The 27,848-nt window shown below is 39.0% G+C and overlaps 1 protein-coding gene across 1 annotated transcript in view; it reads left to right on the top strand.

Annotated features, from left to right (window-relative positions):
- Parn (poly(A)-specific ribonuclease) overlaps window positions 1-27,848 on the top strand; it is a 140,934-nt gene that overhangs the window by 66,729 nt on the left and 46,357 nt on the right. The window contains exon 21 of the mRNA XM_076839752.2: window positions 32-106. Coding sequence (XP_076695867.1) covers window positions 32-106 — 75 coding nt within the window. The remainder of the gene's footprint in view (window positions 1-31; window positions 107-27,848) is intronic.

Raw genomic sequence — 27,848 nt, 5'->3', positions numbered from 1 at the left:
TCTCACTTTACTTTCAATTTAATGTTAACAGGTAGCATTCAGATATCCTGGATTGATGACACATCAGCTTTCGTCTCTCTCAGTCAGCCTGAACAAGTGCCCATTGGTGAGTGTTTGGGCATCTGTTTTGTGTATGAAGTAAAGTGTGAGTGCACCCTCAATTGAAAAGCTATTGAGTAAGATGTTGAAAAAATATTTGTCATTCAGCTACGTGTTCAAATAGATTTCAAGCTTCGTAATTTAAAAGGTGTGAAAATTTTAAGTGATATTTCTTTATTTAACAAAGTGTTTAATAATCTAAAAGGTGAGAACGTTTTTAAGTGAGATGCCTGTTTCTTTTCTTTAACAAAGAGCCATACATTAAGATTATATAATTTTGATAATGTAACTCTTGAGTAATTATGTATGAAACACTTCTATGAACATACAAATTTGGATGAGAATATATATATATTTTTTTTTTTGACTATTGACCATCCCATGAACACAGCCTGTGTTGTAGAGGTGAGAAGCATATGCTCTGGAATCACACTGCTTCACCACCTGTAATTGTGTGACCTTGGGCTTGTTACTTAACCTTGATAAACTTGTGCTTATCTCTGTGAACTGAGGTCAATAGTATAGTCTTGTTAGAGTCATTATGAGGATTACATGAGATTATTTGTATAAAGCTTGGCACAGTTTTGAGGCTTTATTATAGTTTTTTGTTTTTTATTTTTATTTATTTATTTTTTATTATTATAGTTTTTAAATAGCAGATTTCACTGTGAGATTTATTTCAGGAACACATGGCACCTGAAGATAGTGTTGGATGCAGGGTGTGAATTGTGTTGCTTGTTAAATGTTTTGATTTTTTGCTTAGATGTGTTTCTGTGATTTGTGCCACCACTATCTTTAGAAAGATGGTTTAGAGAGAACCCAGTGCAAAGGGATCAACTTATTAGAAAGCTAAAGATGCCTTCAAATGATGGGCAGATACCCCAAGACGAGGGTTGTAGTGAGCTTCAGTGTGGTTGAAAGAGAACTGAGCTAGGACTCCTGGACCTGAAGCCTGTTCCCATCTCCTCTGCTCAGTGTCTGTGCTCCAGCTCCCTTGCTGGTCACACTCCAGTGACACTGAAGCCATGCAGTGGGGAGGGAAGGAGATGTGTAGACTTTGGGATCTGACCTGGGGACCAGTTGCTTGTCTGTATGTGTTCTTGTGGAAGTTACAGGAACCCCTAAGTCTTAGGTTCTGTATCTGTAAGTACCGCGGTGGGTGGGGGGGAGTAGTTCCTTTGCAGGATAGGTGTGAGGGTGAAATGAGATCATGATGTTAAGTTCCTGGCAAAGAGCCTGGTACTCCACCTCAGTGCCTGACAAACGGTGGGTGATTATTAGAATATCTGCTTGGCTTTCCTTCTGTGAACAGTAAGGATGAGACTGCAAAAATACTTTGTTATCTGTAGGACACTACTTGGTATTTATTTGAAAATCTAAGCATGATTCCTTATTTAGGTGTTGGAATGTCAGGGTTCCTTTTCATTTTCCTGTTATACCATATTTACTGAATAATGATGACTCCCTTACTTATTATTGGAAGAGTCTTCGAACAGTAGTTTTTAAGCTAAATATTTTATTCAGTGATAACTTATGTCAGGGAGCTACACATCAGAATCATCCAAGCCACCGGACCACTCTGTTGTGTTTGACTGATTGCTTGGTTGTGTTGCCTCCCTGCAACACAAGAAGGACAGCATAGCGTCCTTCTTGTTCAAGCTGTGGCACAAGTAATAAACGTGTTTAAATGTGCAGTGTCGAGAATGGACCCAGATGTAATTGGGACCTTTTACCTCTTTTATTAGTAGATTAAGAAGTGGATGACTGTTATATTTTGCTATATTCAGATTGCTATCGAAGTTTAATTTTCTACTACTTCTCTTTTCCTGCACAAAAGACAACTCGTAACAGAGTACCTGGCAATTTGCACATGCTGTGCCTTTGACCATAGTTTGCTTTGACAGAGACATCTTTTACTCAAGTCCTGGCTTCCTACAGCACAGGGCTATGCCCTGTTTCCCGCACTTGTCTCAAGTTAAACATCATTTCTTTTGGATGTTTTCTCTGTGCCTTTGTAGGGGTCAGATCCCATTCCCTCTGCTTGCATAGCATTCTTTCTACCTTATTTCATCATTTTTAACAGATGAAGCAGGGACCATCTCTCTTAGAACTCACCTTTGTGTTTGTAGTGCTTAAAGCGATTATATCTTGCATTAGTAAGTAAATATGTAATATTTATTGATACAAATGAGTGATATTTGTGGAATTATGACTTAGAAATGCTTTTTTGCACTCGATGGATCTAATGTCCCTGGTCTTTTGCTGTGATTTTTGAAACTATGCAGATATTTTATTGAAAGTGTGAAATTTGTTTTTCATTCTGATGATGAGAGGGACCCAGGGTACCTAATGTGCTGCAGATCCTATTAATGTTATCTTAAACAAATTACTTACTCATTTCAACGGAAACAGAGGACTGTTAGATCAATAATGGAACATTGAAAAAAATCATTAAGTGCCTATTTATATAGCGGTTCATAATGGCTTCTTTGGCTCTGATACAAACTGTTTTTTATTTGTATTCAAGTAGTTCCTTTGTAACTGACACCTGTCTTTTTTTCTTGGCATTACTAATCCTAATCAAGACTTCTAAAGCCATTTTCCAACTTCTTGAATATGAAAGGTCTCTTCTTATAGGAAACCTTACTATTGAACTATTTAAAACCCTTCTGTCGAACACCATTTGGTTTGATTCCTGTTGCTTTTTTGTTTGCTGCAGCTGTGGAGATAAAGATTCCTGGCTTTGGGGTGTTCAGATAAATGATGCCCCACACACAAGCCTTGTGCTGAGCTTTCTTCCCCTTTGGCTGATCAGATGGTGCAGTGTGTGGCCAGTATGGGACTCAGTACACGGAGAAGATCACTGATCCTCACCATTTGAGAATTGCTCTCAAAGTCATCAAGAAATCACCCATAATGGCTGAAAGCTTGTTCATATAGGATTTTTATATTTCTAATGTAGTTTTGCTCAGTGAGAGAAGAGCCCAGTGGTGTTTCAAATATCATACCTTCTTATCTTACTCAGTTTTGGACATTGTTTTGAGTGCCCTTTAGAGGATATCACCTCTCCCTATAATTTTTATAGGAATGGTTTGAGAAAAATAAGGCTTTTTGGTTCATTTTGAGATTAGAGTACACTGTGAATACTGCATGAAAATTTTTTTAAAAACAGAAATAGATAAAGACACTTTAGAAGAGGTCGAAGTTATTTTGTAAAGCATGCCAAATTGAAATAGCTGTGTAAATTCCCTATGTGCTGACTTAGGAGTGCATTGAGGATGATTTGCTGTGGTAGGGGAAGATCTCGGCTTCACATCAGTTCTAAGTATGAGTGTGCTTATATTAAATCATACTTTCAAAAAGCATAGCTTTTGATTGTGCCAAACAGATAACTATCAAAGATGTGGATACAATTCTTTCAAGGTGATCATTCAGCATTGAATTTGTGAAAAGGCTGCTTATAACCTTAAACTTTACCTGTGCATTTACTTATTCTTGTAATGTTTGCAAAATCTGCAGTCATAAATGCTTTTCATTTGTGATATTGGTAATTTGTGTTTCGTTTTTCCTGGATTATTCTAGCTAGGAACTAATTTCGTTGATCTTTTCAAAGAGCCAGCTTTGGCTCAGTTTGCTTTGGGCAATTTTATTGGTTTCTGCTCTTTTGAAGATTTCCTTCTTTTTCTTCCTTTGGGTTTACTTGGCTTTCTTTTTCCAATTTCTTGAGTTAGAGCCATATGTGACTGTTTTCTTTCTTTCTTTCTTTCTTTCTTTCTTTCTTTCTTTCTTCTTCTTCTTCTTCTTTTTTTTTTTTTTTTGTTGTTGTTCTTTTTCCTGAATTCTTCTGACATATTTTAAGCCTGACTTCCTACAAGTTATCCCTAAGTCAGAAAAGTTTAGTGGTTAGCTAATAATTTCTCAGGAGTTACGTTTAAACACTGAGACAGTAAGGCTTTCACCATCTGCCAGATGGGTGAGGAAACATGAAATGTGCAAGCAGTTCACAGATCAGCCCCAGGTTTTCCTTTCGGCCATATCCTATCTTCTCTGGGTGCACAGAACCTCACACTCAGATAGTAGTGTGCACATAGCTGAGACTCTTTGTCATTGACCTGACCTTTTTTTTTTCCATAATGAAAATATTTAAAGCTATAAATTGTCTTCTGAGTGCTGCTTTGGCTGTATCCCACAAATTATATTTGTATTTTCGTTATCATTAGGTTAAAAAAAGTTTTCTAATTTTCATTTGACCTCTGGTAAGTAATCAAATATATGGTTTCATTTCCAAATGATTAGGATGTCCTTGATTTCTTATTGCTACTAATGTATAATTTAATATGGTTTTGATTAGAAATTGCAGTGATTTTAGCCTTCTTGAGTTTTATAGCCAAGTGTAGCCAAGTTTAAGATATAACTTGCTGAAAATACTTCGGTGTACCAGGAAAGAATGAATTCTCTAGTATGTAGTTTGATCCCTACACCTCAATTAGTGTTGTTTCTATATTCTATGTCCTTACTAATTTTTTACTTAACTATTCTATCAAGTTTTGAGATGGAGTGTTAAAATCTCCTGTGATTATAGAATTCTCTATTTTCCTTTTAAATTTTGTCATTTTTCATACAGTATATTTTGAAGCTGTTACCAAGTGCATGCATCCTGTTGTTTTATCTTGGTGATGAATTGACCCTTTTATCGTTATGAAATGTCCCTTTGTCTTTGGTAATACTACTAATTTTAAGTGTTCCTTATCAGATATTAATATAATCATTCCATATTTTAAATATTTTTTGTGTTTGCCTAATATATCCTTTCTTCACATACTCTCTGACATCTGTGTGTTTTTATTGTAAAGCGTATAGTTTAGTCTTCCTTTTTTATCCTTTCTGATAATTCTGATTTGTAATTGTTATGTTTAGTCTAATTTAATGTCATTATTGATCTAGTTAAACCTGTTTTTTTTGTTTGTTTGTTTTGTTTTGTTTTTCTTGGTGATGTTGGGGATTGAACCCAGGGCCTTGTTCATGCAAGGCAATCACTCTACCAACTGAGCTATATCCCCAGCCCTAAACCTATTATTTTAAAATCTGTGTTTTGGTTTATTTCCACTTTGTTTTGTTTCTTTGTTTATCCCTCTACTGTTTCTTTTGTGTTACTTGAATTTTTAAAAAAAAAGAATTTGTTTTTAGTTTTCCATTGACTTTTTGGTTTTATCTCTTGATTTAGTGGCGATCCTTTAAAAATTTCAGTATCTGTGGCTTTCCACTGTTCATTTATAGTTTATATTGAACCATTTCTCATGGACTCCACCTAGGGCTTGGAGTATGCCCTGGAGTATGCTCAGCATCCTCCACCTTTGGCTTATCCTCTGTGAGTATCCTGTTGGGATTGTTAGAAATTTTATCAGATATGGAAGTTTTTAGACATTTAGACTTTTTTTTCTGTTCTATATTCTCTTGCTTCTCCTTCAGGGATTCCAACTACCCATATGTAAGAGACCCTTTGTTGTTATCCTAATAGTTCCTGATGCTCTGTTCATTTTTTTTCCTAGCTTCTTTCTGTTGTTTGAATTAGATAATTTCTGTCTCCGAATTCACATACATTTTACTCTATCATCCTTATTCTGTTTGCTATTAAGCCTACTTAGTAAAATTTTTTTGGTAATATTTATTTTATTTTTATAGCATTTATTTATTTATTTATTTATTTAATGTGAGCTGAGCCACACCCCAGCCTCCATATTTTTTTTAATCATATACAAATCCTCCTTGACTTAAAGTGAGATTTAATCCCAATAAGCACATTGTAAATTGAAAATATCACCAAGTTGAAGCTGAAGTGCTAAATATCTCATAAAATTTATTGAACACTAAAAGTGAAAAACAGAATGTTATAAGGGTGTGCTTTTATACCAAGAGAGTAAAAAAAAAAAAAACTGTCAAGTTGAACTATTGAATCAGAGACCTGTCCATATTGAGTTTCTCAGTTCCTTATTTTCATTCAGTTTATTTTTATTCTTTCTCTTTCTTTCTTTTATTCTGAACCCTATGTTCCTTAACCTCCTTAAGCATAGTTAGAATAGGTTGTTTAAAGTCCTTAGTCTGGTAATTCCATCATCTGCATCACCTGGGTGTTGGTACTAGTTTGACAACACTTTCCCTGAGAATAGGTTGTATTTTCCTGAGCTTCGTATGTTAAGGAATTTGGTATTGTTTCCTGGACATGGTAAATAGTCTCTTGTTAACTCTGGATTTGGTTATATGTCCCAGAAGGGTATTGATACTTTTCTTTTAGTTTTACCCATTAACTTATTTAGTCTCAAACTATGAGCTCTTTCACACCTGTCTGTGTTTGGCAGCGGGTGGAGGTGGCTCAGACCTTGGCTCAGACTGCTTTCAATTTGTCACATCCAAGATTAAGAGTTAGCCAGAGACTACTCTGAGGCTATACACCAAATATGGGTTCCCCTTCCCTGATTTCCTTTTTTCTAGAATTCCCTTTTTATCCTCTATTGCCTCTGGATACCCTAAGCCTCTTCCTTGTACCAGAAAGAGGGGACTTTAGTCTCCTTGTACCAGAAAGAGGGGACTTTAGTCTTGTGCCCCTTTAACCAGAGTTACCCTCTGGGGTAGTCACACATGCAACCCAGAAAATCCACTCTGAGACAGTTTGCTTCCTCCAACTTTTTGATTCTCCTCCAAAACCTTTCAGTTTTTGCTCATGTTCCTGAGTACCCAGATGTCATGCTGGCATTTTTCTGGAGCTTATAGTTGTTAACTTATGGGACTTGTTAAATTATGGCACTCCCTTACCTGTGCTTAGGTACTGTTGCCCTTCCAGCATCCGCTCTTTGCTTCACATCTTCCTGCTGTATATCTATACCATGCTTACACGACTTTTTTCTTTAATAATATTTTAAGAAAATCTTAAAACATAAAAAAATGGAATTTATCTCCTTGAACTGATTTAAAGTGACTTAGTTCATTTGATTTCACACATACATCAATACACAGGGTTAGAATAATTGATGTCTTTGCTTCTATTTGTGGTGTTTTAGTTGGCTAGCATGTCATTGTATTTTTTCTGTCAAAGAGAAAATACACAGAATATTCAAGAAGGAACCAAATAATGATGTTTTTCCTTGCACGCTCATTTTCCCAGTCCTAAGATGCATGTGGAATTGGCTTACAATAGGCACCTTGAATTATTAATGTAGCAAATGGAAAAATGAGTATAAGTAGGACTTGGCATTTTAGAGTAAAATTTCTATTCAATAAGCTTATTTTAGAGGGAGGGGGCTGATAATTTACTTGGTGGATTTTAATGACATAGGATTTTTCCCCCTAAGCACTGGATCCTGGAAACAAATGGATTTTCTTCTGTGCAGGCAAGATTTTTACTGGTGGTTTATAAAATAGCTAAAGGAAAAGTATTAGGAGATGAGAGTGAATGTATGCTTTGTGCAGCTGCCTTCTACACTTTTTTTGGGGAGGGGACATTAAACCCAGGGATACCCCCAGCCCATTTTATTTTTTATTTTGAGACAGGGTCTCATGAAGTTGCTGAGGCTGGCCTGAAATTTATGATCCTTCTGCCTCAGCCTCCTGAATTGTTGGGATTACAGATACCACCACACCTGTTTGTGAGTGGTATCCTCTGATTTGAAAACTTGGAAGAACAACTGACTGGATATTTTCTCTCTAAATTACTAAATCACTTAATTCATCAAAACCACCATGGAAAATTTTTATAACATTTATTAATATCCTTTTTGTTTTCCTATTCCCCTAGTGTTTTTAATCTTGAGAATTTGCAGTCTTTGCTGTGAAATCTGCATCAGGCAGAGTTAAGAGTGTAACAATAACTTGGATTCTGACTAACTAGCATTTTTTAGGGCATTAACTGGTATGAGAATAGAGCTGGAAACTTCCTCACTGCCAGAAAAGGATCCCTAAGTTCTTGACACAATTACCAGTGTTAGGGTGGGCGCAGTGTTGCTCACCTGAAATCCCACTACTTAGGAAGCCGATGCAGGAGGATTGTGAATTTTATGTTTAGCCTAGGCAATGTAGCAAAACCTCATATCAGGAAAAAAAACAAGAATCACCAGCATTCAAGTGGCAGTGAGCTCAGTGTGTCAGGGACATTGTAAGTAGGAGGAGTTGTGCTTGAGAGGCCCTAGATTTCCATGTTCTGTCACATTGTTTCTTATCCAAACCACTGGCATATGATGTTTGTTTTAGGGCCTGTTATCTGGATCTAAGAATGTTTACTTTTTGATACACTATCAGAGTATTTGGTAAATCTGTCAAGTTGCACTGTCACTTGTCTTAAAAAAAAGCTTTTTGTTTTGCCCTTCTGGTTCCAATTTTAGAAGTAAATCAAATTCATTGTTGACAATGTGAAAAATATTTTAAAGTAGAAGGAGAAAACAATTCAGCCGTGGTCTCACAACCTAGATATGAATGCTAGTAATATTTTGATTAGTTTTTCCTTTTAGATGTTTGACTTTTTAGGTCAGTATTTACATCACATTGTCAATGGTTGCATTCTCTTTCATTGTACAGAGAGGCATATCTTATTTATCTGGATCTCTTTTTTGGATGTCCAAGTTATATCCAGATTTTTACTTTAAATTAAAACTTAATGAACTTCAGTCCTTATCTATATCTGATTATTTTCTTAAATTCTGAAAAAGTGAAATCACTAGGTCTGTGATAATAATCTTTCATTTTTTTAGTTGTTGATAGACCTTTCTTTATTTATATGTGGTGCTGAGAATCGAATCCAGTGCCTCACACATGCCAGGCAAATTTGCTACTGCTGAACAACAGTCCCAGCCCCTATGATAATAATATTAAACAACTAAAAGCAACTAATTTTTCCACAGTGATGATTGTTTTGTGGTGCTGGGGATGGAACCGAGGGCCTTTCGCATGCTAAGCATGTTCTGTACCACTGAGAAGCACTCCCACATCCCCCTTTTTATTAATAAGCAAATGATAATTTATTTTTACTCATAGAAAAAGGAACACAGCAAAGGGAAACATCTTGCTTTTAAAACTCTTGGTATAGCTAACAGTCCTTTCTTGTGATTGACTCTAGTTATTTTATGGCATCATTTCTTAAATCCTGAAATTTGTGTGATTAGTTTCTCTGAATTTTCCTCCAATCTATACTCTGAAAAGGTAAATATTGAACATTTTTTATTTGTGATGTTCATTGATATTTCACTGTTGAGCGTGTTTGCAACCTGTCTTTTCTTAGGAAAGATGTACTTGTTTATCTTGGAAAGAAGACCAAACATCACTTAGGTAGAGGGTGAATGTCACTTCCTTATGTGTGACATAAATGCCAACAAATGCTAGATTAGTGTCATATAGTCACTGATGGCAGTGACAATCTGAGCTCTCAAGCCAGAGTTTCACCTGAACTTCTGTACCCTACATTAGTGTCTCTGGGTGCAATGAGTGTTTTTCAGGTGGTCTGATTGTAAAAACCAAACATGACCTAGAAAACTGTTGAGTAATAAAGGTTTATATTGCATCATCCAGCTGGCAGGGATGTCCCTTATCCTTTCTGCATGTGAGTTGTAGTGATATGTATGGGAGCTTCATAGAGCCTCTTTTGCAGATTGTGTCAGAGGTCAGTGAGGCAGACACTTCAGTAGTCGGAAAAATATCTTAATATAAAACTTTGAATTTCTCCCCTATAAATTCCTTATTGTTATTATGTAGTTAGTTTGGAGAGAAAGAAAACAGAATTTCATAGCATATTGTGTCATTTAAAAAATAAGCTAGTTGGGCCAGGCGTGGTGACGCACACCTGTGATCCCAGCAGCCTAGGAGGCTGAGGCAAGAGGATGGAGAGTTCAAAGCCAGCCTCAGGAACTGCGAGATGCTAAGCAACTCAGTGAGACCCTGTCTCTAATTAAAATACAAAGTAGACTGGGAATGTGGCTCAGAGGTCAAGTGTCCCTGAGTTCAATCCTCAGTACACCCCCCACCAAATGAGCTAGTTGTAGGATATCACTAATTTTAATTATCTATTGACCTCCAAAATTAGTTTTTATCACTTTATATTGTGAGCAGGGTCACATTTAGGCATGCATTTTTAAAAAAAATTAAATTATTTATTTATTTTGGTTTGTTATATATGATGGCAGAATGCAATTCAATTCATATTATATATAGAGAACACAATTTTTCATGTCTCTGGTTTTACACAAAGTAAATTCACACCGTTCATGTCTTCAATAGTGTAATGGCGACCATCTCATTCTGCCATCTTAAGCATGCCTTTTTTGTAATTATATTTTCACATGGAGTATGAACCTGTTTTTTTTCTTATACCTTATGGTTTTCATGTTTAGTATTCTTTACAGTGACAACAGAGAAGAGATTAATTAAGAAGTTACTTTTAAAGGTTTTTGAAGGATGGGTTTCACTTGAACCTCCAGGGTTACTCTTTGCATAAATCATTGCCTCCTCTTGAAGGACTGAGGGGCTGAATTTAGGTGGGAAAAGGAAATGCAGGAGTCTTCTTCAGATACCAGACAGAGGACTAGCATATCCCCAGGTGCCCAGTGTGGTGATGGACAGCAAAAGGGCCGGCACAGGCTGATGGAAGTGCAGAAGAGGGGAGCAAGGAAAGCTTCCTGGAGTCAGTGAAGCCTGTGCTCAGGAATGAGCTGGAGGTGGCCTTGGTGAGGGGTTGGCCCGTGTGCCCTTTGTGTGGCCCGAGCAGAGGATGGGTATGGGGGAGTGATAGGAGGGAGAATTAGAAGATGGAAACATAGATTTTTGTGTTTTAAAAATAGAAGTGAGGGCTGGGGATGTGGCTCAAGAGGTAGCGCGCTGGCCTGGCATGCGTGCGGCCCGGGTTCGATCCTCAGCACCACATACAAACAAAGATGTTGTGTCCGCCGAGAACTAAAATAAAATAAATATTTAAAAAAAAAAAAATAGAAGTGAGCTGGGCTTGTGGTACACACCTGTAATTCTAGCTCCAGAGGAGGCTGAGGCAGGAGGATTTCAAGTTCAAGGCCAAACTCAGCAACTTTGAAGACCCTGTCTCAAAATAAAAATGACAAATGGACTAGGGTGTAGCTCAGTGGTCGAGCAGTTGCCTACCATGAAAGAAGCCCTGGGTTCAGTCCTCAGAGCTACACGAAAAGAAAAAAAGGAAAACAAAAACAAAAACAAAAAAACTCCAAGAAGGGTTTGCAGGTATGAAGTACCAAATTGATCAACAGGGAGCTGCCCTCACAGAGCTCAGTCACTGTCAGAGGTGGCGTCCTGATGGCATTCTTTTCCACGTGTGTAGGTTGCACTGTAACAGTGAAAAATAGCTGCACTAGGTAGACATATTTAAGCTGATCCTGTTTATTTTTAAGTGTCTGAAAGGTTGGTCTTTGTGTTTACTCTGGTTCATAGCCTTCTCTAAGAGACTGAGGCCAAATCGAATTTATCTGGGAACCTGCCACATCTATAAATGCTACATAGAGTAATAAATGGGCAATGGCTTCCAAGAATTGGTGACAGTGCACTTCAGTTCCTAATTTAGAGAGTACATGAAAACCATGCCTTGACAAACAAGATTGCAAAAAAAGAAACCCTGCTAGATGGAGTCATCTTTGACACAGTTAAATGCTGTTTATGCAGACGGTGCTGGAGCAAGTTAAAGGCAGGGGATGAATGACCCAAAGAATAAGTGGAAGAGTACAGAGAGCGATGCTCCTGGATTCAGAGGAGGGGGTGCCCGAGCTAAAGCATGGCAACTAATGTTAACATGTCCCACCAGAGTCATTGCCACTTGAAATGGGGACCATGCCTCAAACTTTATTTGCATCCTTGGTCTGTGGGACAGTGCTGGGCAGGGAGTTGTGGAAGGCTTTGAGAAGAAGCCTTGATTTGCTGCTGGTAAAAGGGTCAGCTCTGGATTAGCAGAGAGAAAAGAGAAGGGGACACCATCATGGCAGAGGGGGGCATGACAGTGGATATTTATGACCATGTTTTTCAAACTGTGTGTCATACTTCCTCAGTGGGTCATGAGAAATCATCTAAGAGAGTGATGACCAGCATTTAAAAAGGAAGAAGTTAGAAAATGTCAGTCTTCCCGGTAACCAAGGTAGATTTGGAGTTTTTAATTTTTTTTTTAGTTGTGGATGGACACAGTACCTCTATTCTATTTGTTTATTTGAATGTGGAGCTGAGGATTGAGCCCAGTGCCTCATGCATGCTAGGCAAGTGCTCTACTACTGAGCCTCCATCCCAACCCCAAAGAGTTGTTTTTTTAATGTGACATTTTTTTCAGTGTTCAGTCTACACATACAGATTACACGTGTGTACTGGGTTGTAATAAAAACGCATCTGGTTGTGGGTCGTGGTCAAAAATGTTTGAACTCAGGTAGTTTAGGAGACAAGTGAAGACTTCATTAATGAATGAACTTTTTCATGTGTGTAAGACACAGTGACAGTTGTTAGTGGTAGGGAGAGGAAGCAAAAGTCTCTGGTAAAGCGCTCACTCCTTGGTGCTTCTTAGCTCCAGACTAGTCAGGATTCATGCAGACACAGCTGGGGGAATTGCTCATTTCTTCATCCTTACGTCCCCATGTGCAGGAGATGTTGGTGCTTCTCACCGAGAGGAATATTGCCATGGAAGTATCTGGCCTCTCTCCATTCCTCCTTGCCTGGTGTTCCCCAAAGGAGGAAGATGTGGAGCTCAACTGATGGGCATAGTCAGGGAGTCTCACACCCAAGGGCCTTTTGATCAGTGGGTGGGGCTACTACTGCCTTGTAGAGAAAAGACCCAGAAACCAGCTGTTGGGGTCTCCTGTGAGCTCCCACTGATGGGTCTCATGGGGTGGGTTCCTGTAGTGGGTGGCAGAAGATATAGGAGGAAGCCCCACTGGGACTTTAGGCTGGAGTATTTCATCACCAAGATCTACCATGGAGTTTTGTACTTTGGAGGGATATAAAAGGCACTGCTGAGTGCTCAGGAGTTGGTCCCATCTGTTCCTTAGCTTGCTAGAGCCATAAGAAAGGAGGATATAGTTCAGGTCTATGGACCCAACTACAATATCATCTTCTCTTATGGCTCTAGCAACTTGAGGGGCTAAAGCAGGAGAATTTCAAATTCAAAGCTCCTCAGTGGTAGTGGGGGCTGGAACTGTGGCTCAGTGGTAAAGTGACCCTGGGTTCAATTTCTGGTACTAAAAGTAATAAAATAATTAAAAGTAAAATTTCATATACATTAAAGAGAGCACACAAGCACAAGTGAGCATGATGCTCCTGGATGCTGATCAGTCTGGGGGGGATTGATTTGAAAGGGCAGGATTCCAGTTCTGGGTTGCTACCTGCCCTAAATTTGAACTCTGTATGTGAGCAGCAAAGAACCTTTTTGCATGCCCAGGGCATGGCTTCAATGACATGGTAAGGACTTCTCTTCACAGATTGAAGAGCACAGGATGGCTGAGAGGTGGGGAGTGGCCATTGTGGAGTGGACGACTAGTCCACTGTACTACATGCCCAGCCCTTTTTATTTTGTGACAGGGTCTCACTAAGTTGCTGAGGCTGGCTTTAAACTTGTGATCCTCCTGCCCCAGCCTCCTGAGTTGCTGGGATTACAGGCATGTGCCACTGTGCTTATCTGAAACTACTTTTTTTAGTTTGCCTCCCTCTGGGTTCCAAAACCTGAAACGCTTTTTAACTCCAGATGTGACTTTAGATGCCCTAATTGCATTTCACCAACCAGAAGATGGTGCTGTTGTTCTGACAACCAATCCACATTTCCAAGTTCAAGGAAAACTTGTCCCTTAAATGCTTAATCATGCTCAGTAATGTGGACTGATTAGCAACAGCTTCAACAGCATAGCCCTCCTCTGCATGGCTGCAGACAGGCAGCATGGCACATAGGATGGAACCTTTGGAGCCTGGAGCCAGAGAAGCCTGGTCTGGAGGCCTTGGTTTAGTTTTCTCCCAGGACCACCTTTGCACTGGGGTAAAGTGACACTTTGGTATCTTTTGACCAAAAGGTTAAAAAACTGCTTGCCAAAATGATTTTTAGATGTCTTTTCTGTGACTTCCTGCAGCTGGATTGCCGCTTTAATTAATCAATGCAGTAAGGAGTCTGTCTTGGAGCCTCTCAGGTCCCAGTTCCTTGGGGAATCTAGCAGCTTTCTGTTGTAGAGGTTCTCTTTGGAGTGAGTTCAGAAGTAATACAAGATGCATGCCACAGACAGGAATGTTTGCTGGAAGCCGAGGCTGGACAGGGGTTTATTCTGAGGCTCCGTCAGGGAAACTAGTTGGGGCCTGGTGTGAAGAGCACAGCCAGCCCTCATTATTCACATATTCTGTCCTCGTGGATTCACTGTCTTGCTAAGCTTTCTTTATAACTTCAAACACAGTGCTCAGAGTGCTTTCATGGTCCCTCTCAGACAGGCAGAGCGGGAGACTTGAGCTGCCTAAGGCACTCCTTCCCAGCTGAAGCCAAACCAGTCCATGAGCTGCCTGTGAGTTTCAGCTCTCAGACTGTGAGCAAGTGTCCTTTCCCTATCTAATTAGTGCCATGCTTTTTGAATTTTTATGCTTCTTATTGCTGATTTTGCTATTTAAGATGATCCCAAAATATAGCGTTTAAATGCGAGAAGGCTGTGACCTGCCTCACAGAGAAAATGCATTAGATGAGCTCCGCTCCAGCGGGAGTTAGTGCTGTTGGCCTCGAGTGCAGGGTTAGTAAGCCAGCATTAGATAGTAAATGAGGTGTCTTTAGACAGGGACAACATGAAACAAGGTTACATATTGAGCATAGGAACTTCACTCACTCTGTTTTTCCCCAGGAACAGTGGTTCCATGAGCACAGTGCAGCATTCAGGGAGACAAGGAACGTGACTCTAAGAGACTGGTCTATGAGTTGTTTTCCACCTTCATTTCTCCTCCAGGATATGCAGCAGCCTAAAGTGCTTAGGGCAAAGGAATTCTGGGCTGCCTGCTTCCTATCTGTTTTTAAAGAGACACCTCTGGCAGGACTGCAGGAGTCATTCTTGTTTTTGACCCATAGGATCAATGCTACAAAAAATGAACTTCCTGCAGCCTCTCCTGGCCCAGCAGGTAACAGCCCGGCATAGACCGTAGCTCCAAGTGCAGGTTCATTAGGCAAATGGAGGCTCAGGGTGCAACTGTTGAGTTTTGACTTTAATTGAAAATGGTACCATTTCTTTTCTTTCTAATAGTGCCAGGGATCTAGCCCAGGGCCTCAGGCTTGCTAGGCAAGTATTCTACTCCGAGCCATACCCCAGCCCTATTTCTTCTTTTCCTTGGTACCTTGTTCTGCAGTTGCATCCTCTTCTTGAGTGTTTCTGCCTTCACTTTTGTTTTGGGTAATGAGCTTTGAGAAAATCTGGATGTGTAGTTTACTTATCAGCCTGTTCATTTCAGTGATTTCTTTGTACCTTGGCTCCTTTAGAAAGGAAGTGACTTAAGATGGGAGAATAAGTGAAAAGCAGTGGACGATTCATTTAATTCTTTTGACAGCACTAGGAAAAAGTAACATGTAGCAAATTTGGTTCAAATCAAAATGAGAATGCTCATTGTCCTTATGTAGTCTTCCTTTTCACCTCTGTACCTGTGACAAACAGTACCATCTTTTCCTGGTGGAGCCTATAATTAAACAAAGTGTTCCTTTGAGGTCTGTTGAGCTGATCCAAGCCTTGGATTCACTGAGTGGCTCTGCCCTGTCATCAGCAGGCAGGTGGGTGATCTGAAGAAAGGGTGACATGAACATGATGGACAGCCAAGTGGGACCTTCCTATGCCCCAGCAGAGAGCACAGCTGCATGCCACTGCGTTCACTCATCGGTCTGGCAACTGCTTCTGCAGTCACTGCTGGTTTGCTGCGCTGGCTTTTATTTGAGTGGAATTTGTACACCTTACCTCTATCTGAAAACCAGTGGTGCCCCACCTTCCAGTCTCAGGGGATTTGCCCCTTTTTTGATTGTCTCATCAAGTGGAACCTTATTAGCATTTAGTGTTGGAAACTGACAAGTTTCGAACAGCTTCAGATCCGGCCTGAGTCTTCCAGACATCTTTATCTTTCAGGCAGATGGGGCACCTTTCTTCTCATGGTGAACAGCCTTTATCCACACTTCCTTGTCTGTAGAGGTTGCATTTAGTGAGACTGGCTCAAGACGCCGTCTGGATGTTTTTCTCAGAGATCTTCACATAGAAATTATGTCGTGAGATGATCTGTAAGTATTCTGGATAACTTCAGATGAGCAGTAACAAATGCTTCACTGAACACCCGCCTTCGCGTTCTGATTAGCAGCAGTAATTTCTATCATAGACTTAAAATTGGTCGATGTTTAAATCCGTCTCCTTTCTCATGAAACTAGATCCCCCCTTTTTCCCTTTTCATGTGCCATGTTGAGCTATGGTGCTTAAAGGAGAGCTGCATTTTGATATACAGATGAAGAAAGAGTCTGGTTTTATGTGTGGGCTAGTGTTATGATGTCTGGAAATAGAAAAATTGGATGAGGAAAGATACACATAAGATCCAGAACAGGATCTAAGTGGTACCTGGGGCTGTGTTTTGTTGTTAACCCCTTGGAGAAATTTTTAAGAGCAGTTACATAACTTAGTTTTAATATTGCTTCAGAGCCATTTAACAAATACTGTTTGGGAAATTTTATATCTATCTATCTATCTATCTATCTATATATATATATATATATATATATATATATATAGAGAGAGAGAGAGAGAGAGAGAGAGAGAGAGGTGTATAAAAATATAGTCAGTACAGTATTTTAAGTACATTTAAAGAGTTTTCCCCTAAAATTTCGTTGGATTCCCAATTTTAGATAAGGGAATTTTTCCCCTTTGTCCTTCCCTCTGTTAAGTGCTTGCAAGCATTTTGAAAAGTGACTACATTGAGCTTGATCTCCATGTTCTTATCTTGATTTATCTTGATAAATCAAGTAATTGTAATGTTGCAGTTTAGCAGCAGCAATGAACAGCTGCCCCAGGAGTGAAGATCTTTTTCATAATTCATGTTTGCACAGAAGTGTACCTGGTAATGAATCTTGATTATCTGAACTGCCAGTGATGGACCAAGGGTGTGATAACACGAGCTGGTTCGGCCTCAGGCCTCTGCTCTTTGAAGGTATACTGATAAGGAAGAGCAAAAGGATTCATAACTAGATGTTAGCCCTGGAAAAGCAAGAGTTTGTATAATGTTTTAAATATGCTTAGGCTAAGAAAATGAGAAATCTAATTCTACTTACCACTTCTAATCAATGACATGTTGTTCCAGGACCTCTCTGCACCCCCAGTGACTGCGTCTTTTGTCTCCCTAATCTCTGAGTCTCTCCTGAACAGTGCACAGGGACAAGCAGATTGTTTTCCTCATGCCTGTGCTGTCTTTGCTTTCAAAACGTGCTCTCCTTCTATGTTCTGTATAAATGTGTAGCGTTTCCTGCATCCGATCTCTCTCTCCGTACATGCAGTATTAATTTTAGGTCAGTGGGAGGATGGGCTTCTCTGACTGTGCAGAGAAATGGGGCAGAAAGTGAAGATTGTTCTGATTCGTACACAGCCCCTACCCTCGGTTCTGATGCTGTTGCACTATGTTAGAGAATGTGGTTAAGATAGTTGGTGGTATTTGTTGAGTCTTGCTTTATGACTTAGTTTTTGTAAAAATTCCAAGACTGCTTGAAAGTGTTATTTTCTAATTGTAAAGATAGAGTTCTATACTTCCAACAGATCAGACTTATTCATGCGGTTCTAGTTTTCTATATATTTACTAATTATTTTTGTTTGATCTGTAAATTTGTAATCTGGGTATATATTTTTAACTCTTACTATAGTTGAGAAATCATTGATTTTTTTTCCTTGTAATTCTGACAGTGTTTGTTTTGCATAGTTTAATGCGATTGTTCTATTTAGTGGTTTGTTTTACACACACACACACACACATTTTATTTTTGTCTCATCTGACTTAATTGTATCAGCACTGTCCTGTTTTGGTTAGTGCCTATCCTTTACCTCCCTTCTTCTGAGTTGCTCTGCATGTGTCTTTTGTGAATAGCAAATGGGTGCAAATTTGCTTTTCTTAAATCTGAATGAGAAAATCTTTAAAATAGTGCATTTGATCAGTTTCTCTTTGCTATTTACCTTTTCCTTGATTTGTTTCTTCTTCTTAACACCCACATGTACAACAGGTTTGGGGTGGGATTTTTCTTACAGACCTTAAAAGGACAGTCCTAGCCCACTGCTGCTCTTCAGCCCTGGCTTTAAGCTCTTCCTTATTTTGAACACCTGAGATCTGGCACACTGAATTTCTGGAGGGTGGAACCTATGCACCCCTCTCCACCTCCACCAGGGTTCTGTTTGGTTCCCAATGTGGTGCACATTAGATCTGCGGCTGAAGATCTTCCTGTAGTAGTTGGCATTTGAGCTTTTCTTGTTTTTACTTGCTGGGCTATTTTTATCTTATACTTAGCTCTTTTGTAATATTTAACAAATATTCCAGCTGGAAAGTAGAAACGTTTCTCTGTTGGTGTGAACTGGTGTTTACCAGTCTTGTGTGTTTATTTACCGATGCGTGACTGTATACAGGTCTTACTGTGTGTCACATATTTGCTAGATTGGAGGACTGGATGACACGGGGCCCTGTTTTGCTTCACAGAACAGCTGCAAGAGCTTGAGTTTGGAGATGCTTTTGCTCTGCTGTTGCTTGAACCCCTGATCCCTTGAGTGTGGAAGTTCCTCTGGAGCCAAATTCTGGACACCATGTCTTAGCCAAGGGTTAGGCCCTGTTCCAAGAGTCCCAGGTCAGAAACCTGGCTTTTGGGAGCTGCAGCAAACCAGGTCTTGCCACTTGCCCCAAAGACCAAATAGAAAAAAGCTGTGGTGAGATAGGAAAGGAATTTATTTAATATGGTCATACTGGGAAGGAACCAGAGGACCAGGGTACTGACAAGAACTGTGGGGTTACATAGGGAAGGAACAGAGGCAAAGGTCAGGGACTTGTAGAGGTGGTGATCTTGGTCAGTGGCCTGGTTGACGATTATCTCAGGATCAGTCATGTGGAACCTGTCAGCGATTAGAAGTTGTTGCTGCTTGGAGTTAGTTTTGACTCTTGTCACAAGGTGTTTATTGATCAGTTCTATTGTTCCTAGAATCCAAAGTGACTTCATGAGAGATTGACTCAGAGAAAAAATAAGTCAGAAAGGCAAAATGAAGCTAGTTAGGTCAACAGTGAACCTTCCTTCCAGTTTAGGCGTGGCTCTGATGATCAGGAACTGGATGTTGTAAAAACTGACAGTTGACAATATGTTGATTATGAAGTCCCTGAAAAATCTTGAAAATAACCTACTCTTATCTTGGTGTCTTTAGCCTTGAAGGGGGAGGGATACCAGACACTCCTTAGATGATTAACATGTCTGCTTGGCTAGTCAAGCAGGAATCTGACCGAAAGTTTAAGGTAGCACAAGGAGACAGATGCAGTTTGAAAGCAGAGATGCCAAGCTTTTATCCCGCTTTTAGTTACCCATCAGGCATCTGCAAGCCCATGAAGAGTCAGTCCTTTTAGCAAAAGCAGCCTCTGAGTCCCTCTTCTAGCCTTGTCTTAATTAATCTTGAGAGGAGGGAGAGGGACTTAATCTATTGTCTGTCAAGCATTCTGTTTTACTTAGTTTTTCATATGAAAAAGAAAAGGAAATGTTTAGGTTTGCCAGAGTGTACATTACAGTAGCTCTTGATTGAGCTGAAAGCAGCGAAAGTGGAGTGATGCTCTGACCCAGCCATTGCTTTAGTGAAGCTGCCTGGAGAACCCCACTGGAACATCAAAGGACAGAGTATTGTGTGTCACCAGAGGGAGGACCATGGCGATGGCCAGTCTCCTAGTGTGGGGAGGATATGGGTAGGGGCAGAGGAGGGCTGCTGAAGTAAGGTTGATGGTTTGGTTGAATCTTTTATTGCAGGGAAAAAAATATAAAGATATAGTAAAAAAGAAAAAATTATAACTCTATGTATTCCCCTTTCCCCACCAGCCACTATGGGGGATGATCCTGTGTCACCTCTCTAAACACCCCCCTCCCTTTTGTTTAAAGCCTATTCTAGAGCCATATCATATTCACTGGTAAACATTCAGTGTTCATCTCTAAAAACCATTTATTTTTTTAATATTTATTTTTTAGTTGGACACTATATCTACATTTATTTATTTATTTATTTTTATGTGGTCTGAGGATCAAACCCAGGGCCTCACACTTGCTAGGTGAGTGCTCTACCACTGAGCCACAACCCACAACCATTTCTTTTTAAAACATAGGTATGATAGTGTTATTGCTTCTAAAATTAAATCTTTACTATCTCAATGTCATAGAATAGCTAGGACTTAAAATGTTTAGTTCCCTCATTGATGTCATGAATTGGTCCTGCTCCTCTCATGGGCCTTCTGCATTCTCATGTTTTTCTAATAATTACCCTGTACCTACATCATCAGAGCAGACGGCCATTGTGTGCTGTGTGCTGTCTCTAGCCACCGTGGATCAGCCTTGCAGGTAAATAGCCTCAAATTATATACTACACACACATACACACACACACACACACACACACTCACACACTCTCTTACACACACACACATTTGAGGGGGGTAGTACTGGGGATTCCAGGGGCACTCTATCACTAAGTCACACCCCAGCAGAGTTGCAGATTTTTCTTTTAGTGAATTACCTAAAAAAGTAGCACTGGTTCATAGCCACCTAGATAACATGTTGAGTCATAATTCAGCAATCATGGTATATCCTAGTATATATAACAAATACAGGATTATACAGAACAGCCAGCCTGGGACCATAACAACAATGGTGGCGGAATCCACTGGACATGGCCTCAGTGGTTCCCTCATCTAGGTATGACAGGTCAAACCTAGCCCAGGTAAAAGGAAATTTATCTGGTAAAGTTTGAATCACATTATATATAACATATATAATAGTATATTTTATATTATAATTTAGCAGTTATGGCATTACAATGTTTTCTCATTTTAATAATATACTGTATTTGCTGAAGTTTTGAAAGTATTTTTGTCAGGTTAAAGAACAAAACCCTTAAAAACCTACAAGATTCGTGCTTTGTGTATGTGTATGTGCGCATGCCGGCACACATTCATGCTAGAAATGGAATCCAGTGCCTTACCATTCTCGCAAACACTCTTCCCCTGAGCTACATACACTCCATTCCAAGATGAGTTTTAGTGCTGGTTCACCTGGAAGGTCAAGTTTGTAAAAGTGTGGATAAGCAGTAAGGCCAAGTGGGCAGAGCAGGCATCTTTGGGGTCCCATGAGTTTCCCTGTGAGTCCTGAGCTGAAGTTTCTTCTGGTGTAAGAGAAAGCTGAGGTTGTGTTTTGCATGTGCTGAGGTGGCAGTCCCCTCTCAGACTCCCCCTCACGCTGGCACTCAGAGCACTCATGTTCTTATCTCCATTGGAAGAGAAGTTCCTTGTCGTACTGATTTTTGCATGCAATTAAGGGCATTTTCACTTATGCTGTCCAGAAAAAAAAAAAAAAAGAGAAATCACTTATTTTTAGATCCTAAAGACTTTTCAGAATTATTTCGAGTTTTTAACTGAATTTAACCTTTTAAGTACATGGATCTCTACTTGAATCTGCTAAACCTCATAATTCAGTAGGCAGTAGAGAGCCAAAGATATTTTGGGCTCATATTTTTGGCTTTTTTTTATCTCATATTTTTGTCATGACTTCAGCTCGTTGACTCAAGCTTACATTATGTGTGATGTGTTGTTTATTAGCTGTCCTCTCTGATTAGTATAGGAATGTTTGAATGTGTGCTGCCTGAACACTTCCCAAGTATTCTTTCTTGTTTTTGCAGTGCTGAAGCTCAAACCTAGGGCCTCATGCATGCTAGGCAAGTGCTCTACTATTGATCCACATTCCAGTTTTTTAAAAACATACCATCACGTAGGATGTGCCTTGGGGTTTCTCAGAAATGGGAACAGGTTTGCGTTGATCTGTCTAGACACTCCTCTTTCCCCCTGTTCTTTTTGGATAGCAGCATTCATTTCTGAGCAAACTTATTAAGGTGCAGAGTATAAACTGCCCATTAAGCAGACCAGGCTCTCTCATCCTTGACCTTTAAAAGACAGTGGGACCTTGACTTATCGCTCTATGTCACCCCCTCAGAGATAAAGCAACCAAGTGCATTAGAAATTCACAGTGAATTTTTAATTTGATTTTTTTAAATAAAAGAATACTAACATACAACTTAAAGGAAATACATAGATTGAAGATAATGTAAGAATAGGAACTCATGATCTGATTTTTGGTGTTCATGGGATTCTTTAAAAGAGTGGGCTGTGGCTGTGGCTCAGCGGTAGAGTGCTCACCTCACACATGCGAGACCCTGAATCCTTTGCACCATATAAAAATAAATAAGTGAAATAAAGGTATAGTGTCCAACTACAACTAAAAAATAAATAAATAAAAGAGGGAACCATCAAGAAAGTAAATACCTTTATTGAGCAGTCCTCATGGTTGGGTGGCATTCAGTACTTTTGACATGGGTAAATCCCCCCATGACTTAGTTCTTTAATGAAAAGAAAATATGGCACAGAAACATTTTTTGCTTTTTTTTTTTTTTTTTTTCATTTTTCTTTCCTTTTTGGGGGGTAGCGCAACAGAAGAGTAAGGTTGATCACATGACAGACATTGTCTATATGGCAGTGTCACAGGTGGTGGTGGCTGGCCAGCCTGCTGCTCTGTGTTCCTTCCATTGGCTTTGCTGGGGTCTGGATCTGGCTTTTAAGCACAGTGCTCTGGGTGGGCTTTGGAGAAGCAGAGTGATGGGTTAAGAAACTAAAGGTTTGGTTTTCCTTATTTGTCATTTGACTAATTAATTGTTCTCTTTCTTTTATGGTCTGTGATTTTTTTTTTTTTTTTTCTTCTTTCTAAAAACCATAAAGAATCTTGCAGGGGAGTCGCTGGGATTGAGGCCAGGGCCTTGTACATGTCAAGCCTGTGCTCTGTCACTGAACTCTACCCCGACCCAGGATAGTCTCTCTTCTTCATTTGTGACTTAAAAATATAAGTTTGTATATAGCTCTGTATAATTGGTGGTTCTGTATAGGCACTTAAATTAGCCCTAAGTAGATAGCTTTCTCAGCCTTCATTTTTAAAATGATAGAAAAATACAGTTCTGTTTAGTTGTATGTGGTTGATTGAAAGCCACCCTGAATAGCAGTTTACAGTGTAAGAAATTATTCAGTTCTACTTCATTTTTCTGTGGGTTTTTTTTTTTTTTTTTGCAGTTTGTTTGTGATCGACCTTTTTGTTTTCTTCACATGAAAGGTCCCCAGCCGGCTGCTGTTCTGTGGTTGGAGAGGACTCGGGCTGCAGAGAACCTTGAAATGCCCTGGCAGCAGGTTCATTCAGTCAATGTGGGGTGTGCTGCGAATTTTCTAAATGGGAACATTTTTACCAATTGTTTTTGCCATGGTTTTGCTGGGATGTTTTTATTTGTTTGCTTGCTTTGGTTGAGGATTTAGAACTCTCCCCTGAAAGAAAAGTCATTATTATGTGAGCATAAGTGGAGCCTTCAACCTCAATACCCAGTTTATTCCTTCCAGAATAGAAAAACACAGCAAACCTCCCCACAGGTTGAGGCATACTCTTATTTATATGAAGCAGTTTTTTACACAAACAGTAGCTTCTCTAGGACTTTTTCCTTTTTGCTTCTGCTACAAAAATCTCTATAATTTGTTTTAATATATTTTGCCCTAATACTTGTATCTTACAGCTGAAATTACAGATAAAAATGTTTTTCAGGTGCTCTTAAATATTGGCATATTTGACCAAATGTTATTGTTATTATTATTTTTTTTTTTTAGAGACAGGGTCTCGCTGAGTTGCTCAGGGCTTCAGCCTCCCAGTCTGCTAGGTTTACAGGCATGTGCCACTGGGCTTGGCCATATTAGAATTTTCATTTGTTTTTTTGTTGTTGTTGTTTTTGTTGTTGGCTTGCTTGTTTGCTTTTAAGGATCTTGTGTGTTGCCCAGGCTGCCTGAACCTCCTGGGCTTAAGCAAGCCTTCTGCTTTAGCCTACCCACTGACCAGGACTGTAGTCACATGCCACCTTGCCTGGCTCTTTGTGGGTTTTAAATAATAATTATAATGATGTTGAGCTATCTTCTTAATTTATAATTCATTTGATACCTGTCTTAGGTAAACCATAAATGGGTATAAAATTCACACACCCCCAGTTACCTTTCACATGAAAATGGATTGGTGATTAGATTGTTTACCATTTGCAACATTTTATTTTATTTTAAATATTTATTTTTTAGTTGTAGTTGGATACAATACCTTTATTTCACTTATTTATTTTTATGTGGTGCTGAGGATTGAACCCAGTGCCTCACACGTGCCAAGCAAATACTCTACCATTGAGCCACAACCCCAGCTGGTACATTCTTAAATTCACTGTTCTTCTGTGATCAGCAAATGTAATGATGCTCCCAGATGCAGACTAAAAGTCACACTGTGTATTCATTGACAGTGTCCTGATGCCACACGGAGGGCTGATCAGAAAGGCCTTAAAATGGATATGTTTGTATCTTTTCTTTAGACCCTCTCACACAAACTGTTTACCTTGAGCCAAAAGCGTGTTTTACTGTAGCCTGTAGGAGAGATTCTTTTCTCATTGGACAGGGGTGTGTTTCTTGCAGTGTGTGAGTGTGTGGGGTCAGTCTTAAGTGGTCAAAGTCCCCAAAGTTGTTTATTTTATTTCTCAGAATAATTTTTCTTAATTATTTCTGAGTAATTTTATTTATTTATAATTCTTGGAAATTTCACTTCAATTTTTTTTTAACCTTCTGGCGTCTGTCACTTGTTAAAACTTGTCAGTTTAAGATTTTGGCTTATATACATCAAGAAGTGATATGCGGATTTTGTTTCCATTTGTGATAACTGTTTCCCTTTTGCCTGTGGTCATACATGAATGAACTGTGGAATTTGGCTTCAGCCTAGACTAGGATTTTTGAGGTTGAGCTGTAGTTAAACATCAAATTAATTAGATAAAATATTGAGACTGTTTCTGACGGTTTTTCATCACTATAACAAATACCTGAGAAAAATAACCTAAGAAAAGATTTGTTTTGGCTTGTGGTTTCCGAAGTTTCAGTTCATGGTTGGCTAATTCTGTTGTTTTGTGCGTGAGTAAGGTAGGACATTATAGTGGAAGGGTGTGGTGGAGGAGAGCTGCTTCCTTTGTGGCATCCAGGGAGCAGAGAGGGAGGGAGGGAGGAGGGGCTGAAGGACAGAGGGAGGAAGGAAGGAAATAGTCCCTTAGTAGGCATACCCTTAGTGACTTACTTCCTCTGACCATGTCCCACTTGCTTACAGATTCCACTACCTTTCAGTAGTCCATTCAGAATATCAATCCATCAAGTGGATTGATCCACCGATGATGTCAGAGCCTCATGATCCAGTCATTTCCTAAAAGTTCCACCTGTAAACATTGCTGCCTTAGGCACTAAGCCTTCAATACCTGAGACTTTGGGAACACTCCAGATCCAAACCATAACACTTATTTCTTTCCAAATAAAATTTATTGAATTGACCACATGGGGTATACCATATTATTAATAATATGTGAAAGGCATTCATAATTCATAACCTTTCCCTATAATTTTCAAAAACTTTACCAGGATCAGTTTTTTAACTTTTTTTTTTTTTAGCTTTTTATTGGTTCTTTTATGTAGTACATAATTAGAATTCATTTGGACATAATCATAAAAGCATGGAATATAATTTGCTCTAATTTAGTCCCCAGCACTCCCCCTTTCTCTCTCTCCCCTTTTCACTCCCCCTGTTCCCTTCCTTTACTCTACTGATCTTTCTGCCATTTACTTATAGTTTTCTTTTCCTAGTGTCTTGTGGATATACACGATGATGAGGTTCATATGTGTACAAAGGAAAGTTCAGTCAGATTCTTCCCATTGTTCTTCCTTATCCCATCCCTTTTCCCTCTCCCTCAATTCCCTTCATCTGGTCCACTTGTATTTTGATAGAATCACCTTATTTTGAACTAGCTTCCACATATTAGGGAAAGCATCTGACTGCTGACTTTTTGGGTCTGGCTTATTTCACTTAGCATGATAGTCTCCAGTTCTATCCACTTACCGCAAATGCCATAATTTCATTCTTTATGGCCATTGTGTATATATGCCACCTGTTTTTTTTTTATTATCCATTCATAGGATCAGTTTCTATAGTTGTTTTTTAAAATAGGGCTCTCAAGGAGAAGAGTATAGCTTAGTTGAAGAGCTCATACCTAGCATTTGAGAGACCCTTGGTTCAATCCACAGCACCATAATCAATCAGTATAAAAATTATATTGAATTAAAAATAGCACTGTCTCCTAGTTATTACCAAGTACTTTATATAGGAATGTGAACCTCTGTTCTCCACACTCAGCTTGCATCATCTAACCAGGTAACACTAGTAACTTTTTTTTTTTTTTTTTTTTACTGTATTTTGACACCAGGAATAAAAATTTGTCTTTTATTGAAAAAATTTTTAAATTAAACATCTTAATTTAAAAATAAATAAGACCAGGGGTATGTAACTCAGTGGTAGAGTATTTGTAAGGTTCTAGGTTCCCCAACACCAAAAAAAATTTTTTTCTTTAAATAAAATAAAACAAATCCACAAAACACATGCACACAACAAGAAATTTCAGAAACACACACACGTACTCTAAAGAAACATAATAACCTAGAAATAATTATCACAACATTCTGGTATTTTTTTCTTTTAGTTTCTTGCCTCATCAATTTACATAAGTGTGATCATCTGTAGATAAAACTTTGAATTTTGCTTTTTTCAATAGTAGTTAAGAGAAATTTTCTCAAGTTGTTCAAACTCATGAAAACATTTTGAGTGTGTGTGTTAGATAAGCCATCAAGTTTATATACGAGAATTTACTCGAGAGTATCTTTATTATAGGATTTTTTAAGTTATTTTTTATCTTATAAATAATACCTTCAAAACTCTTTGGTACCAAAAAGTTCTGAGAAAGAAGGAGCTCCAAATGGGAGATTACAAGTGTCTAGAATTTCATGCGGCCTTTGTTTATAATATAATGGTCATAAAATTAAATTTTTGAAAAAAGATTGAAAGCCAGAATTTTTGCCAGATAAAAAATGTCTCATTGTCACATCCTTAAAGAGGTCAGATGCGTTACAGTCACCCAGCATTAGGAATGTGGCTTTTTCAAACCATTGTTTAAAATCTTTGATTTTTCACTGAGAATATATTTTCTTTGCTTTTTTTTCCTTGATAGTTAAACTTTATATATTTCATTTTTTATTACTCTTCTGCTTTTTATTTTGAAAAATTTCAAACCTGTAGTTAAAATTTTCAAACCCGGAGATAAGAGCAATATTCTGTATCATTTGTGCATGCATGCGCGCGCGCGCGCTCTCTCTCTCTCTCTCTCCCCCCCCTCCCCCCTCCCCCCTCCCCCCGTCTCCCCCTCTTCCCCCCCCCCCCCGTTCTCCTCCTCTCTCCCTCCCCCCCACCCTCCCTGCACACACATGCAAGCACACCTATCACACACGTACACCTATAAGATACATATATGAGGGGCTGGGGTTTTGGCTCAGAGATAGAGCACTCACCTAGCATGCGTGAGGCACTGGGTTCAATCCTCAGCACCACATTAAAAAAA

Source organism: Callospermophilus lateralis, chromosome 19 (genome assembly GCF_048772815.1).
Source record: "Callospermophilus lateralis isolate mCalLat2 chromosome 19, mCalLat2.hap1, whole genome shotgun sequence".
NCBI lineage: Eukaryota > Metazoa > Chordata > Mammalia > Rodentia > Sciuridae > Callospermophilus > Callospermophilus lateralis.
The sequence above is the reverse complement of the archived record's forward strand: the minus strand, read 5'-3'. Positions and strand labels throughout refer to the sequence as shown.